The 17,614-nt window shown below is 41.9% G+C and overlaps 1 protein-coding gene across 3 annotated transcripts in view; it reads right to left on the bottom strand.

The window, feature by feature from the left end:
* FHL2 (four and a half LIM domains 2) overlaps positions 1-17,614 on the bottom strand; it is a 136,769-nt gene that overhangs the window by 6,470 nt on the left and 112,685 nt on the right. For all 3 annotated transcript variants that reach the window (XM_077482683.1, XM_077482684.1, XM_077482682.1), the window contains exons 3-5: positions 15,630-15,804; positions 3,147-3,316; positions 430-616 (exon numbers count right to left, since the gene is read on the bottom strand). In XM_077482683.1, the coding sequence (XP_077338809.1) occupies positions 430-616; positions 3,147-3,316; positions 15,630-15,804 (532 nt within the window). The remainder of the gene's footprint in view (positions 1-429; positions 617-3,146; positions 3,317-15,629; positions 15,805-17,614) is intronic.

Genomic DNA, 17,614 nt, shown 5'->3' on the forward strand with positions numbered 1-17,614 from the left:
CACCAAGCAAAAGCAAGGTGTAAACAGGACTGTAAGCTAACTATTTTATTTAGTGACAGGAGCTTTGACTGGCGTTCAGAGAGCTTAAAAAAAGCGTTTCCGAAGCCTTCTTTTGAAGTAAGTGTAAACTAGAAAGGTAAAACAACATTTCAGATTTACCCTTACTTACTTTGTGATACTGGTGATTAGGACAATAAGAGAGTGAATCACCCAAAGGAGTCACAATGATAAAGAACAGCAAAAAAAAATCCAGTGTTTCTAACCCATCATCACTCTATCCAAATCTTAGTTTTACTTCAATCTGAGTATTTTGTTTTATATTCTTAATGAAAGAAAATAAAGCTAAAGAATTTGAAATGCAGTGTATACTTTAAGCAATACATAACTGTGAATAACAGAAAAAAAAATACATATTTAGAAAGTAAATACCACTTATGGGGGTAGTACAAGCAGCACATTTCTTGGCATACAAGTTGCAGAAGCAGTTCAGACAATAGGCAAATTCATCTCTAGAAGTAAATCGTTGTCCCGACAGAGGTTTCTTGCATCCTGTGCAAAGAAAGCATTCTTTATGCCAGGGCTGATCTCGGTAGGTGACACCTCCAGTGGTGATGACCTTTAAGAGAAACAATCATTTTCACCAAACAGTTCATTACTTTATCCATTTATTCATTTTATTTTTGCAAGCATAATTTATTGAAGTTTAAGAGTCAAAAGAATTTTGCATAGATCAAAGTTCCCAGATGTCCCTCTTTTGGAACAGTTCTTCTTTTGGACATAAACCATCTGTCCTTCTTTTAAATATGATGTAAAGAGTTGTACACATAAATGTGGTATCAAAAGTGTATCTATTGCGCTCAGCTTTATGTTTAAAGAGATTTTTATCATCTTGCCCATGCAGGACAGTGTCTCCGAAAAGGGCCCCACTTACACTGTTTCATGGAAAGTCAACTGGCAGGAAGGAAGGACAATTCGGCAATAATACAAAAACAGGCCAATAATTGGAAAATATTTCACAGGTTACACTTTCCTCATAATTTTTTCTGTGGATGTTCTCTGGGCTTTTTTTCTCAGGAAATAGGTGCAGGTACTCCCCTTCTCCACACCTTACCTACCTCCCCATACCGTTCCTTGATTCCACCCCCTACCCACACCCCTCAGTACCTTTTATCTATTTTACAGAATACACTGCCAAGTGTAATTTTGTGGTGCTAAGTCATTTATATGGAATTAGATAATAATAGCAAGAAAAACAGTCAAATATATGCCCTGCAGCCAGCAATAATAGATCTCCTTAGCATCAATAGATCCCCTCCAGCAACGATCGATCCCGCAGCAACAATAGACACCCCTGCAACAAAATACCCCCAGAGTAACAAAAGATCCCTCCCAGCAATAGTTGACCCCAGAGCAACAATAAATCCTCAACAGTGGCAACAGATACATAAGCGGACTACATCAATAGACCCTCAAGCAGCCCTTGGCATTACATACATCAGTGCTGGAGGTGTCGGAACTGCCTTCCCCCACATTCCCTCTGAAAAAAAAAGCTCTGGATGTTCTGCTTTAAATACAGGCTAGTACTTCTACTTCTTTCCCCTACCTAACCTGGCACTACCCCTTCCCTAACCTGACGCTGCCCCTTCACTAACCTGGCATTGCTCCTTCCCCAAAAAGCAGCCAAGATTTAGTAGACATAGCCAGTGCTCTGCCTACATAGTGACATCATTTAAGCAGAGTTTATGAGACAAGATTCCTGCTGCTGCATTGCAGGCATGATGAGTGAGCTCCTCCTCTTTGCTAGTATTGATAAAATTAAGGAATGGATAGATGATGTCACGTTGGTGGCAGAGTTTGCAAAGTAGATTCCCTCCGCTGGTTCTTGTAAATGGGTAGCTGCACTCTACTTCTCTAATTCTGCTCGCCAACATGAACTCATCTATTAATTTACTACTAGTTGAGAGGCTGAGCTCATTCCCTGTGCCTGCAGTCCAGCAGAAAATAAGCAGGGCACAGCAGGGTCATCTCGGGGTCTATGGGACCCTGAAATTTTCTTCAAAATGCGGGACAGCTCTGCAAAATTCAAGACTATTAAGAGGTATAGTGGCAGTGTTATTCCCCTACCCCCCACCCCATACCCACACTTTAGTAGTAAGAGGCAGTGTTGTTTAACCCCACAGCATTGATAGCCAGTGGTAACCAACCTGATCACAAGATCCCGCAAGGGCAGTGATCAACCATGAAAATCATGGGACTGGCTTGACAAAAATACAAATCTTTTGGTAGGTAAAATGGCTCCCTTATATTATCATCTGTGTATTTAGCTGTTTATATTGAGTTCAGCTTTAGGCTACTACAGACTTGACTCCACATTGTAATCAGAATAAACAAAGTAGGGATTTCTAGCCGTCACATTTTTCTACAAAAAGTTCCTATCTGCTGAAAAGTTTGAAGCTATTCTTGCATAACTTTGACAAATATTTTGCCTTTCCTTAAACTATAATTAATAAGAAAAGGTTTGAACAATGTGCAGACTGCACTTTTGTATGGTATCAGTTACAGAAAAAATGTTTTCTTCATTATTGTGCATAATTCTTATCTTCAGTGTATTGCTCAATAAGTTCCAAAGGCCAAAGCAAAGGAGGTGGATGTCAGCAAAGTGCTTTTCATATTTTTAAAGCACGCAATATTGTTTGGAATCTTTAAAGCCCCATACATATGATCAGAAATTCTGCCAGCAAAAGTCAGATGTGAGCCTTTGGTCAGAAAATCTGACCATGTGTATGCTCCATCGGACTTTTGTTGGCAGAATTCCAACTAGCAAAAGATTGAGAGCAGGTTCTCTATTTTTCGGTCGGAAAAAGTTCAGATTGGAAATTCCGATTGTCTGTGCAAATTCCGAGACGCAAAATTCCACGCATGCTTGGAATCAATTTGATGCATGCTCGGAAGCATTGAACTTCATTTTCTCGGCTCATCGTAGTGTTGTACGTCACCGCGTTCTTGACAGATAACTTTTGTCTGACGGTGTGTATACAAGCCAATCTTGAGCGGAATTCCGTCAGAAAAACCATCCAAGTTTTTTTGACGGAATTTATGATCGTGTGTATGGGTGGGGCATTACAGATGGCTTGGTTGTCACTTACTTTTTTGCACTGGATGCAGTGCATTGCAAACTGCTTTTCATAGCATGGCACACAAAAGTTCTGGTTCTCCTTAGGGATAAAGCTTTTCGTTCCTATTGGTTGCTGACAGCGGGAACACACAAAGCAGGTCTCATGCCAGCTATTTCCCTTATATTCCATCTTACGTGTTCCTGTTTGGAAAACAAAGATTGTAAAGGTTAGACATCATCAAATGACAACGCTTACAAGTACATTGCTCCTGTAAAGTATGGGGCATATATATAGTGTATAAAGCAGGCAATGTGACATTCACCAAATATTTACTGCAGGTGACTCTTCCTGGGCAATGTGTTTTTTTTTTTAATCAAAGGGTTTTATTGAACCAAAAAGAACATTGCCAATCTGGTGTCCATACAAGAATTCAATGTTCACCAACAGTCATTCAAATGAAAGTTTGTCAATGATACACATTCTACTCAGGAAACAAATACATGACAAATAGTTCATTAGTAAGTCTCTAAATAAATTACATCCGATCATGTACTAACATTGCGGAAGCCTTGTTTCAACCAATTCTATATGGCTCAAACCCGGAGTATCGAGCTAGGGGGCCCATAGCCTTTAAAATTTACCCAGGCAACCTCTGTTGATACACATATCATTCAAAAATAAGAGCATTGCCCATATGAGTCACCCTTTGTGATCATGAGGCTTCCAAAACATTAAAAGTGTTTTGTGGGCCTGAAAGAGGGAGCAAGAAATCGCCACTCTAGTCAACTCCTCAGGCACACAATCACTTAGAATACCAAGAGGGCAGTGCTTTGGGTCAAGAGGAACTATAGTTTGAAACACTCTGTTAAAGGTGGTTAAGACAGCCAGTAGCGGTGTAATTTCAGTCAGCGCCAAAGGAGATGTTTGAAATCTCCTCTGCTATTCTGACATTTGCAGCAAGCTAGTTCACACATCAGTCCCATTTTATGTAACTTATGGGATGTGGGCAATGTGTTTTAAGATGCAGTGACTTATTCTCCATCAGTGAATGTTTACTGACTGTTATATTCACTGCTTTATAAATATGCCCCTTAGTGTAACTATAGTTGGCCGGTATCCCAACATGCATTCATGTGCTATATAAATATAAAATTATGCATTGACTAACAACTTACAAAATATTTCTTTGCCATAAACATTGTAAATACTTATCCTACATCTGAATTATTTGGTAAAAGAAAATCTCATGTAAAAAAGACTTTACATTTTTTGACTCTGAATTTATTGATCCACTGATAATTTGGCCCATATGTACTGGGGTATTGCCATTTATGGTTGTTTCTTTTTTCATTGGAATACTTTTATGTATTCTTGAATGACCAACCTACTTTTAAAACCTAACCTTACCAGGCTTTGGGTAAAGTTGTACAATAGTGCCAACATTTTTAAAATGGCACCAAAAATATAGAGCAAAAATTCTAAAATACCCTTTTTTGCCTTTCCCCATACCTATAGTTAAAAAAAGCCAGACCTCAAAGCAATTGAGTCTTTGCAGAACATTGTAGCAGCTGGAGGTTTGTAGCAAGCATAGCTAGGTGAAATATATATATATTGTACAGGATGCCAAGGTTGGGTCCTGGACGGGGGCTGTATAGCACCAGTATTTGGGTTGTGGTCCCTTTAAGGGAGTCGCGGTAGACTTCAGGGGGTCACACAGAAGGGGTGAGGAATTCCGGAAGTAGTAAATCAGCAGAGGACTGACTAGCAGTTCTTTCTATATTAATAGAGGGTTATTTGGGGCCCGGAATTTGATATTCGGGTGGGAAAGAGCCTTCCTCCCTCACCACAGAGATTCAGCACACAGGGGGTTAAAGGCCTCCAGGAAAACAGCTTATAAAAGACAGAAAGTAGTGAAGAGGTTGTGGTGAGGAGGAGTAGGTGCTTACACCTGTCTAGATGAGCTGTGTACCCGTTTGGGAGTTGCTAAAGATTCAGCAAGGACTTTAAACTCTGGGCTGAAGACTCGGCTACAAAACCGTATGTGCTTTTTCTTTAATTTTGCTTTGTGCTGAAGATAAACAGACTGTTTTATGCTGAAGATAAGTGGACTTTGTTTTATATTTTTGACCTGTGTGCTGAAGGAAGCCTTATTTTTGATTTGCTTTTAAATAAAAGCCTTTTGTTTCACGTTTGAATGGTTTATGCACTTAGTCTATTCTAGTCTTAGCCCTTGTACACACGGTCGGACATTCTGGCAACAAAATCCGTCGGATTTTGTCCGAAACTGGTGTTGCATACACACGGTCGGACAAAGTTGTCAGAAAATCTGATCGCTCGGAACGTGATGATGTTATTTAGTTACGACAGGACTACGTTCAGGCTAGTAGCCAATAGCTTTGGTCTAGGAAATTGATCTGAGCATGCGTGGCACTTTGTCCGATCGGAATTCTCTACAAACGATCGGAAAAAGTCAGATCGGATCATGTTGTCGGAAAATTTTTATATCCAGCTCTCAAACTTTGTTGGTTGGACATTCGACGGAAAAAGTCAGATGAAGCCCATACATGGTCGGATTATCCGACAACACGGTCCGATCGGACATTTTCCGTTGGAATGTCCGACCGTGTGTACAAGGGCTAAGTCTTAGCCCTTGTACACACGGTCGGAGAATCCATCGGAATGTGTGTGGTATGCATCGGATTGATTCCATCGGAATATCCGTCTGACCCAATTTTCCAACTTGCTGGAAATATTTTCCGACAAACTGGTCCGATCGGACATACTCCGATCATGTGTAGAGAATTCCGATCGGACAAAGTACCACGCATGCTCAGATCAAATTCCTACACCAAAGCTATTGGCTTCTAGCCTGAACGTAGTCCCGTCGTAACAAAATAACATCATCACATTCTGAATTTTCCGACAACTTGGTCCGACCGCGTGTATGCAACAGTTTCGGACACAATCCATTGGACAAAATCTGTCGGACAAAATCCAACGGATTTGGTTGGCAGAATGTCCGACCGTGTGTACAGGGGCTTAGAGCTACTATCCCCAAGGTTTACAATATATATATATATATATATATATATATATATTGTGAGGGGGTTAGCTCGGTAGCGGGTGTGTGTGACCCCCTGGATGGGTTCACAACACAAAGTCAGGCACAGCAGACAGCGGTGTAGGTGCAAAAAAAACAAAAGATCCGGTTTATTTAGGCTACATGCAGTGATACATATAACAGCCAAACAAAATAAAACAAGAAAATAAATCCTGGTCAGCTTGACCTCTAACTACACACGTAGACTCCCTGTCTAACAACTGGGTGCAGCCTTGTGCTGTACCAGTCCCTGCCTTTGTTGTAAATGTTTTGCCACACAGGCGTTAACTCACCGCACAGTACAGGTGACACACTCCCCAGTCTATACAACACAAAACTGGTTCCAGGATGGAGCATCTCCCTATGCATGCTGGGGTTTTTTGTAGAGGCCTTAATGAGCCCACTTACTACAGCTGGGCTCATTAACTCTTCCCCTCTAATTGTAAAAGTCTGCATAAAGCCTGAATCTAGGACACACATATTTACCATCCTGGATACAACCAGGTGATTTTACCTGCCTGCTGCCACATACCCCCCCCTCTTGTTTCAACCTTGGGGTTGTAACACCAGCAGTCAGACACGCATGTATCCGAGACAAAGCATCCACATTCCCCATTTTAACACCAGGGCGATGCTTAACTGTAAAGTTAAATTCCTGTAGGGCTAGGAACCACCTATTTACCCTTCTATTGGTCTCCTTGTTCTGAGCCATCCACTTTAAAGGAGCGTGATCAGTCACCAGGTCAAAGTGCCTACCTAGCAGATAGTACCGAAGGGAATCTAGAGCCCACTTCACTGCTAAACATTCCTTCTCAATCGTGGAGTAATTTACCTCATGGGACTTTAACTTCCTGCTGAGGTAAATGACTGGGTGCTCTTCCCCGTTCCAGACCTGGGATAAAACTGCTCCTAACCCAACGTCTGATGCATCAGTTTGTACAACAAAGTCCTTAGAGAAGTCTGGTGAGTACAACACTGGCTGGCTACATAAGGCTGTTTTTAAGGACTGAAATGCTTCCTCAGCCTCTGGGGACCATTTAACCATAACCGACTCTTTCCCTTTTGTCAGGTTGGTGAGGGGCACAGCCTGAGAAGCAAAATGGGGAATGAATCGTCGATAATAGCCAGCGATTCCCAGAAAGGCTCGTACCTGTTTCTTGCTGTTGGGACGTGGCCAACTCTGTATGGCCTCGACTTTATTGACTTGGGGTTTTATCACCCCCCTCCCAATAGTGTACCCAAGATATTTGGCCTCCTCCTGTCCAATGGTACACTTCTTTGGATTGGCCGTAAACCCAGCTTCCCGGATAGAGTCTAGGACTGCTTGTACTTCTGGCAAATGTGAGACCCAGTCTGTGCTATGGATAATCACATCATCCAGGTAAGCTGCAGCATATTTCTGATGGGGCCTCAGAATCTTATCCATTTTCCGCTGGAATGTTGCCGGTGCATTCTGTAACCCAAACGGCATTCTCTTATATTGGAATGCCCCATCTGGGGTTACAAACGCAGTTTTCTCCTTGGCCGACTCGGCCAGGGGAATTTGCCAATACCCTTTGGTGAGATCAAGAGTTGTCATATATCGGGCTGTTCCCAGCCGGTCAATCAACTCATCTATACGTGGCATGGGGTAGGTGTCAAATTTTGTAACTTTATTTAATTGTCTAAAATCATTACAAAACCGCCAGCTCCCATCAGGTTTGGGCACTAGTACGATAGGACTGGACCAGTCACTCTGGGACTCCTCTATCACATCCAATTCCAGCATCCTTTGAACCTCCCCACGTATTGCCTCCCGTCGGGCCTCTGGTATTCTATAAGGTTTTAGTTTTACCCTTTCTCCTGGCGGGGTGATAATGTCATGCTCTACGCCAGATGTTTGTCCCGGAAGCTCAGAGAAAATCTCTTTGTTACGAAGTACAAACTCTTTAACCTCCTGTTGTTGGGGTTTCGATAAGGTGTCTGCTATTCCAACCTCAGGAACTAAGCAATCAGGCGGTACTTGTGACAAAGTCTCTGCGACTAGGGATTCCCTATCCCTCCAGGCTTTCAGCAGATTGACGTGATAGATCTGCTCCGGCTTTCGCCTTCCTGGCTGTCTAACCCTGTAGTTCACCTCACTAATTTTTTCAATTACTTCATATGGACCTTGCCATTTGGCCAGAAATTTGCTTTCAACCGTAGGGACTAGTACCAAGACCCTATCCCCCGGGGAAAAAGTACGGGTCTTGGCCCCACGGTTGTACACTCTCTGCTGTGCTAACTGCGCTTGGGTTAAATGTTCCTTTACAATTGGCATTACCTGTGCAATTCTATCTTGCATCAGGGCGACATGCTCAATCACACTCCTGTGAGGAGAACTCTCATTTTCCCAAGTTTCCTTGGCGATATCCAGCAGCCCTCTTGGGTGTCTCCCATAGAGCAACTCGAAGGGTGAGAAACCCGTAGAGGATTGGGGTACCTCCCTAATGGCAAACATCAGATAGGGTATTAGACAATCCCAATTCTTTCCATCTCTATCCACCACCTTCTTTAACATTTGTTTTAGGGTTTTGTTGAATCTTTCAACCAACCCATCTGTTTGGGGGTGATACACAGATGTACGCAATTGCTTCACTTTGTACAACTTGCATAATTCTTTCATAACCCGGGACATAAAGGGTGTACCTTGGTCCGTAAGCAGTTCCTTACAAATACCCACGCGGCTAAAAACAAGGGATAGCTCTTTGGCTATGGTTTTGGCCGAGGTATTTCGGAGAGGAATTGCTTCCGGATAACGGGTGGCATAGTCCAATATAACCAAAATGTACTGATGCCCCCTAGCAGACTTCATTATCGGACCTACCAAATCCATTGCGATCCTTTCAAAGGGGACATCAATGATAGGAAGAGGTACCAGTGGGTTACGGAAATGTGGCATAGGTGCCGACTTCTGACACACAGGGCAGGAGGAACAATACTTTTCTATTTCCTTCATGACCCCAGGCCAATAGAATCTCTGCAATACCCTCTCTCTGGTTTTCTCTGTCCCCAGATGACCTCCCAGAATGTATCCATGAGCCAATTCTAACACCAACTTCCTGTAAGGTTTGGGCACTACAAGTTGCTCAATGGTTTCTTCTGCCCTTTGAGCCACTCGATATAGCAGGTCCTTTTCCATAGTGAAGTAAGGATAAGGGCAAGTCTTATCTGGGTTCACTAACTCGCCATCTATTTTCACCACATTTTCCCGTGCCTTTATTAGGGTGGGGTCTTTTAACTGTTCTGTGGCAAAATTTTCCCTGTGAACCTCAAGATCCGAAAACTCCACAGACGGCATGTTTTCATCTGAGGATGTTGGCTCCTCCCCAGTTTCTCGAGTTTCCCCCGCCAATACCGACAAGGGAAATTCAGGAGAGTCCTCACCACTCCCAGAGGAATTCTGGTCATCTTCCTGGTTTATAGGGGCACCAATGGGGGCCTCAGGACAATCCCAGAGTTCCCAGAATTTTGGAAAATCCCTTCCCACAATAGCATCATGTGGTAAGTGAGACACTAACCCCACCTGATGAGAGAGGTTACCTTTGGGGGTCTCAAAAAACACTGAAGTTACAGGATACTCTCGGGTGTCCCCATGCACACAAATAACAGCCACCCTGTTCTTCCCAGAGACCTCTGTAGTAACTAATTCAGCTTTTATCAATGTTACCAGGCTCTAGGTCATAATAAGCTTTCTGTGATTCCCCAGTTAACAGAGGGGCCACCAGTCCAGCCCATTGCTCCTTAGGCCACTTTTCCCTTTCAGCAGTCCTTTCAAATGTGGTCAAAAACACCTCCGGATCATCCTCTCCAGTCATTTTTGTCAGTAAACGGCTCACACCAAAGGATGCGGTATTATTGTACCCACTTGCTTCATTGGTCTGCGGACGTTGCTGTATCAATGTCTCTATTTGCTGTTGAAAATTCTGCTCTTGCTTCTGCAACAGGTCTATGAAACGGGCTTCAGATCGCTGCTGGGCTTGTTGCTGAGCTTCCAAACTCTGCTGCAAAGTTGCATTTGTCTGCTGCTGATTTGCATTTGCCTGCTGCTGGGCGGCAAGGCTCTGTTGTTGAGCTGCAAGGCTCTTTTGTAAACCTGCATTTGTTTGCTGCTGGTTTGCATTTGCTAGAGCCAGCTGTCTCAGTATCTCCTCCATGCTGGCCTTAACAAAAAAAAAAAAAAAAACTGCCAAAATTCTCCACCAACTGTGAGGGGGTTAGCTCGGTAGCGGGTGTGTGTGACCCCCTGGATGGGTTCACAACACAAAGTCAGGCACAGCAGACAGCGGTGTAGGTGCAAAAAAAACAAAAGATCCGGTTTATTTAGGCTACATGCAGTGATACATATAACAGCCAAACAAAATAAAACAAGAAAATAAATCCTGGTCAGCTTGACCTCTAACTACACACGTAGACTCCCTGTCTAACAACTGGGTGCAGCCTTGTGCTGTACCAGTCCCTGCCTTTGTTGTAAAGGTTTTGCCACACAGGCGTTAACTCACCGCACAGTACAGGTGACACACTCCCCAGTCTATACAACACAAAACTGGTTCCAGGATGGAGCATCTCCCTATGCATGCTGGGGTTTTTTGTAGAGGCCTTAATGAGCCCACTTACTACAGCTGGGCTCATTAACTCTTCCCCTCTAATTGTAAAAGTCTGCATAAAGCCTGAATCTAGGACACACATATTTACCATCCTGGATACAACCAGGTGATTTTACCTGCCTGCTGCCACAATATATATATATATATATATATATATATATATATATATACACACACACAATATATATTTATCTTCATTGAATCTGACTAGGATATGTGATTCATCTGGTCACAACTTGTTATATAAATTTCACCAAAGATTTTGGCAGCAGGTTGTTAGGTTCCTCTATGAAGATACTGGATGCTCAGTCTAAATCCTAAGGATTTAAGTAATCTTTGAATTGCCAAGGAGAGTTTTTATATCTCTCAATAAGAATAAACCTATTGCCCTGCATGAATTTCTGTACACAGCTCATATAGTGGTTTCGAGGATTCAGCATTGGCTTACCCAAAAACTCCTGGATAACAATAATAATACTGCAATTCTAATAATTAGCATTGCCATGGATTCTACCAAGCCTCTTCCATCCTCTGGAATGCTCTACCCCAATCTGTCTGATTATCTCCTACTTTGTCTACCGTATTTATTGGCGTATAACACGCACCTTCATTTTAGGAGGGATGCTTCAGGAAGAAAAAACTTACATTTTAAATGAACAACTTTGAAACAAAATAAGGGTCAGTGCCATCGATGCAGCCTCACCATTGCCCATCTGTAGCCTGATCAATGCCCTCTGCAGCCTCATAATTGCCCATCAATGCAGCTTGAACAATGACCATCTGCAGCCTCACAATTTCCCATCAATGTAGCCTGATCAATGCCCATGTACAGCCTCACAATTGCCAATCAATGCAGCTTGTTCAATGCCCATATGAAGTCTCACCTTTGCCATAAATGGAGCCTGATCAGTGCCCATCTGCAGCCTCACCTTAGATTACTGCTGCCCCGGAGGGGACAGGGATGGGGCAGGACGAGTGCTGTCAGATTACATACAGGTCCATACATACAGATTACATACAGGTCCAATGCTGGCCCAGGAGACGGGACTTCCTATTAGAGAGGTCGCTGTATGTTATCTGACAGCTCTCATCCTGTCCCCTCCCCGTTCCCTCCTAGGCAGCTTAAACTGCAGTATCGGTGTATAACACGCACACACTATTTGCACCCGATTTTCAGGGTGAAAAAAGTGAGTGTTATACGGCAATAAACACAGTACCTTCAGACGAGCCCTGAAAACTCATCTCTTCAGAGAAGCCTATGTGGCCCCACCTAAAAACTGTACATTTATTTTCTCTATCAGCCTATCTCCCACAGTTATTACCTCTTGTATCTCTTTACCCTCCCTCTTAGATGTAAGTTCTAATGAGCAGGGCTCTCTGATTCCCACTGTATTAAAGTGTATTTTGTATTTGTACTGTCTAACCTCAAGTTGTAAAGCGGCGCGTAAACTGTCAGCGCTATATAAATTCTGTATAATAATAATAATAATTAAGCAAGTTTCAGATGATTGGAAGTAGATAAATAATTTATCCGGTTACCTGCAGTCCTATTCATTTCCTGTTAATTATTTTATTGCTATCTGAATCCAAGTTTAGTGGTTTCTTTTTTCTAGGTGACCACTGAGAAATGCTTAATGGCGACACCTGTTCCATTGACAACTGACGTAGCCTTTCCTTTATACTGTGTGATTCTTTTACTTTTTTGCTGTTCCTGTGACAACTTTTATAGATGGATATTTGCCCTCGCTTTTACGATTTTTCCTTTCACCTCCTGTTATGTCTATATGAGCAGAAATGGGGACCAATCTTTCAATAGATAAACAGAAAGTAATACAAACCTAACACTCAAGCCCTTCTGTACTGTATTCTAGATTTAGATTCACTATAACAGAGGACAATGTTCTATTATGTGGTGTAATCACAAGGATAGAAACCAAGTTATGAAGGCATAATATACAGATATTAGATGGGCATTTGAATACCTTCTCAAGCAATGCAGTGTCAGATTTAAAAATGTTGCTAAACTCTAAGCCTTGTCTGTCTAGTCTCATGTGCTATTTAAATCCCAGTCACTGTATAAATGTAGAAACACAGTACTGGTGGTCAGTGCAAATTAGAAACACTTGAGACTGCACATTTTGGAAATTCCACATGCTAACAATGCCTTGTCTTTTGCCTCTTTTCTACCTCAAGGGGAATAGCTTCAAATAAGTGGATAGCTATACAAAACGGCACAGGATGTAACTACTCTAAAATGGATTTGGTAGCTGTAAGCGGATTTGATTTTGGGAAGGTGGTTACTTGAAGAATAATTTATTACTTTGCTATTGTGCTAAATAATAACTGACATTTTTCTTTTTTTTGGTGAATCAGCTTTTATTACTCTGAACATTTACATAACTGTTTTCATTTAAAATCACAGACCTTGCTAGAAGCATAATCAGGTCCCATTATACAAACTTAAGTTCTACACTCATAAACAGACTTAACTTGGGTAATTTTGCACCACCTTAGTATTTGTATATATTAGGATTACACCGATACTAGTATCGGTATCGGTGCCCATACTGAGCACCTGCCCAAGTACTTGTACTCAGGCAAATGCTCCCGATGCCTAATCTGATACCTGTGAATTCAGAGGCGGCCGTGTTTGTTCTCAGAAGTCCGTGGGCGGAGTGAAGAGAATAGGGTGGAGAGAGCGAGTCAACAGGCTGGCAGCGTTAGGTAAGCTGGTCGGGGCAGGGGTGTGGGTCACAGCTGTTGACGTTCCGTGTCTCCGTCCCGTGTCTCAATCCCGTGTCTCTGTCAGAGATTGAGCAATGCGACGCCCATCTTGGTACTTGTGGGACACCCACGCCTTTTTACATTTTGGCACAGGGTTCCCCTTAATATCCATACCAGACCCGAAGGGCCTGGTAATGGACTGGGGGGGGTTCCATGGCATTTTTTTCAATGATTTTTATCTATATTGCCGGGATCTGGCAATACATTTCAGCTGTGAGCAGTTTTAAATGACATTTTTTGCTTTGCAAATGTCATTTTGCTGCTTTCATTCATAAAACTATGCAAGCAGCCTAACATAGTGTGGGACATGGACTCAGCCTTCTGAACAATAATTGGCCAAAGGCACCCTGCCTTTTGCCAATCATGGCTCTCACAGCAGAGCGTGCTGTAATTGGCCAAAGCATGCAGGCCAATCAGCAGTGGGCCCCTTTCTTTTTCGGGTATTACTGAGCTCCACGAGGCATATCAATATCTGGAGGGCATTATTGGGAGATGGAAATCTGACCCACTTAAAAGGAGGATATCTTTTGACGGGATCCATCTATTATTTACAAACGCTCAAATTGCTTATTTTTCTGGTAAGCACATTCATTGTATGGTGACGGGCACTTTTAAGAGTTTTTGGATCGTGTTTAAATCACCGCGGTGTCACCGACTCTTATTTGGATTCACACATGAACTTTCTTTGAATGGACTTTGATTTATATTATTTTTTATATTGTTTTTTCACCTTATATATTGCTTTGTTTTTTATGCACTTAAGGTGTTTTTTTCATTGTGATATTTATTTAAAGTTAATATCTATTTATTTTGATATTACTTTTAGACATTTTTTATTATAGGGTTGGCGCAGTTTTTTATTTCTGCAGGTCATGTGCATGCTTTGGCCAATCAGCAGCCGTCAATGCACTGCGATCTGGGGCAAATAATGAAGAACATTGTAAAACCTAGACATGCCATGATTGTTGCTTGATACATGTGTTTTTAATTGGATTGAACAACAATCATGGGTGTATGGCAGCAACAGACATCTACTGGCCTGAATGTTATTCTAATGAAGGGCCTGGTAATGGACTGGGGGGGGGGGGGACCATGCCATTTTTTCAATGATTTTTATCTATATTGCCGGTATCTGGCAACACATTTCAGTCGCAATCAATTTTAAATGACATTTTTTTCCTTTACAAATGTAATTTTGCTGCTCTCATTCATAACACTATGTATGGCCGCTAATAAGCAGCCAAACATAGGCTGGATTCACACCTATGCATTTTTTAGTGCTTTTTGCATTTTGCAGATTTGAACTACAGAACGTGTTCCAAAGGAAACCATGTTAAATGGACTGTAGTGCAAATCTGCAAAATGCAAAAAGCACTAAAAATGCATAGGAGTGAATCCAGCCATAGTGTGCGACAAGGACTCAGCCTTCTGAACAATCATTGGCCAAAGGCACCCTGCCTTTGGCCAATCATTGCTCTCACGGCAGAGTATGCTGTAATTGGTCAAAGCATGCAGGTCAGGTGCATGCTTTGGCCAATCAGCAGCAGTCAATGCACTGCGATCTAGGGCAGATAATGGAGAACATTATAAAACTGGCCTAAACATGCCATGATTGTTGCTTGATACAGATGTTTTTACTTGGCTTGAAGAACAATCATGTGTGTATGGCAGCAACAGACATCTGCTGGCCAAGTATTCTTGGATAAAGCATCCATTTAAAAGATTTGAAAACCTTGTCTATCTGGTTTTATTTTTCTCTCAGATATGCTGGAGCCAGTTCTATCTACATGGTCATCTCCCTCATTTTTAATTTCTTCACCATTCTGTATGACATGCATGCTCCTACACACTCAGGTGTCCAAACATGTAAGTATGTGCCAAAACAGGTTTTAAGACGATGGTTGGATCTTGTGTGAATATCTGAACGGTTAAGTTTATGGCTACCATTAGTCACTTGTCACACTACTTGAATACGCTTTTACCCCTAGTTCCTCATCTACTAACCTGGCATTATTGTTTTCTTGCACTCATTGCACTTGGAAGAATATTCATTAGAATAACATTCTGTACAAATTAAGTGTTCATCTTTTGCTGCAAAGGGTTTGTCCACCAACGAGCGCTTGCACTGGAAACAATGAAAGCAGCCTTCATGCCAATGACGATCCTTGTACGAAAGATCCTGAAACAACAAATATTCATGATGAGCATGATGTCCATTTAGAAGGATGTCTTAAAACATATATAGGAGGTACACCCAATATAATTTTCCAAATTCTGTTGGTCAGCTCTCAGTGCCTTTGGGTAAATGCAAGGGAGGCAAAGTCCTTCATGTTATTATGCTTACCCATAAGCATAAAATAGCATTGTTAGGGAATTTTGAGCTGTAAGCTCCTCTGTCTATGAAAGACCTTCAGTTTTCCATTGGCTAAATAATTTTTTGCATACATTTTTTTCAGTCCAATCATACACAATACATATGTGTATTTCTGATACCTGGATGCATGATTCTGACATCCTTGTAAAAAATTAACTAAACATATGATTTATTTGAAAGCTATAGCTTGTCATTTTTATATTATAATCTTTCCTATGTAAGATCATTTGACCAAAGAATCGGTTAGAAGCCTGATGCACACTGTCTCATGTCTAGGGGTAAAAACTGTTTTTTTTTTTAACATAAATATCTCTCACATTAAATGAAAAGACATGAAAGATAGTTAAATGGTAATCTGGGGGGGTGCGAGGCCTAGCGGAGGAGCCCGGGAGAGCTGGGAGTGAGCTTCATCTTTACATGGTCATGGATGAAATGTTCTGGAACAGAGGGGCTGGAGAAGCTGCCGGAACGTATGTTAAAGTTCTCCATCATGGACTCGGGGCAGAAGAAGGTCGGTGAGTGGACCACAGTGGAGTTCTGGATGAGGCATGCCAGGGAGGCTGGGTGCGAGGCCAGAGGAGAGACCTGAGGGCGCAGGATTTGCAGGCCGGACTAGCTGGGAGCAGTCTGGCCTGCAAATGTAGGTATGTAGGTTGCGCCTGCACATGATATCATTTCTGGCGCCACGCCATCACTTGATTTTTTGATTCATGTCAGTCTAAGTTCATCATCTATCCCCCTTTTCTAGATAACCCTCAGCCTTATGGGGCCTGTATGTCCTTCTCTGCGATACACCAGATATCTCTGCTTTTTCAATGTCCTTGAGATATCAGGGTCACGATCTCCATGCATAGGACATGTTCCACAGTTCAGGTGGGCACACAGCGGGGGGGGGGGTATTCTTGGTCTGTCCTTGTGAGATAATTTCATTTCTATTTTTGATGTATTTAAAATATTGTTCTGATTTTTAAATACTGATTTTAATATACTGTTTTCCACCTCTAGTTACCGTGCTATGTGGTGCTTAGTCTCCTGAGGAAGCCATTGCATGCCGAAACATGTAGGGCAAGAAGTCACTACTGGTTACTCATATTATGGTTACTGTATGATGATACTGTCATGTTTTATACATTTTGTATAAATACATTTATATTTTTTATATATCTGATTAAGTAATTTCTTGCCATCCTAAATATCCCATATTCCCTCTCCTAACAATATATGTTATCATAGGGATGAGGTGCCTTCTTGACTATCCAACTTCCAGCAATTCACAATATTTCCTCTAACTCCAGTTCTTACAATACCAGTCACAAACTTCCATGACATGTTTTAATAGGATTGCTGGTTGTGAGACACTACTCAACTGACATTTCTATTACTTCAGGATTTTTGTAAGAGAATGCTAGGTCGGGGTGGTTGGGAATTTCTCTAGTGTATCATCATTTAGCAGCATGATGTGTAGGTTGCTATGGGCTTTCCTTGACAGCTTTGTTACCCTTAACATGGCCTATGTTGGCTATGCAGAAGTCTGACCCTAGTCATACTAAAGGTTTATTAGTTTTAAACGATTTGCCCACGGTGGTGTATTTTGTTACACAGGACTTTAGAGAGC

This window comes from Lithobates pipiens, unplaced genomic scaffold (genome assembly GCF_037356315.1).
Source record: "Lithobates pipiens isolate NorthernLeopardFrog02 unplaced genomic scaffold, aLitPip1_a1.2 Scaffold_16, whole genome shotgun sequence".
NCBI lineage: Eukaryota > Metazoa > Chordata > Amphibia > Anura > Ranidae > Lithobates > Lithobates pipiens.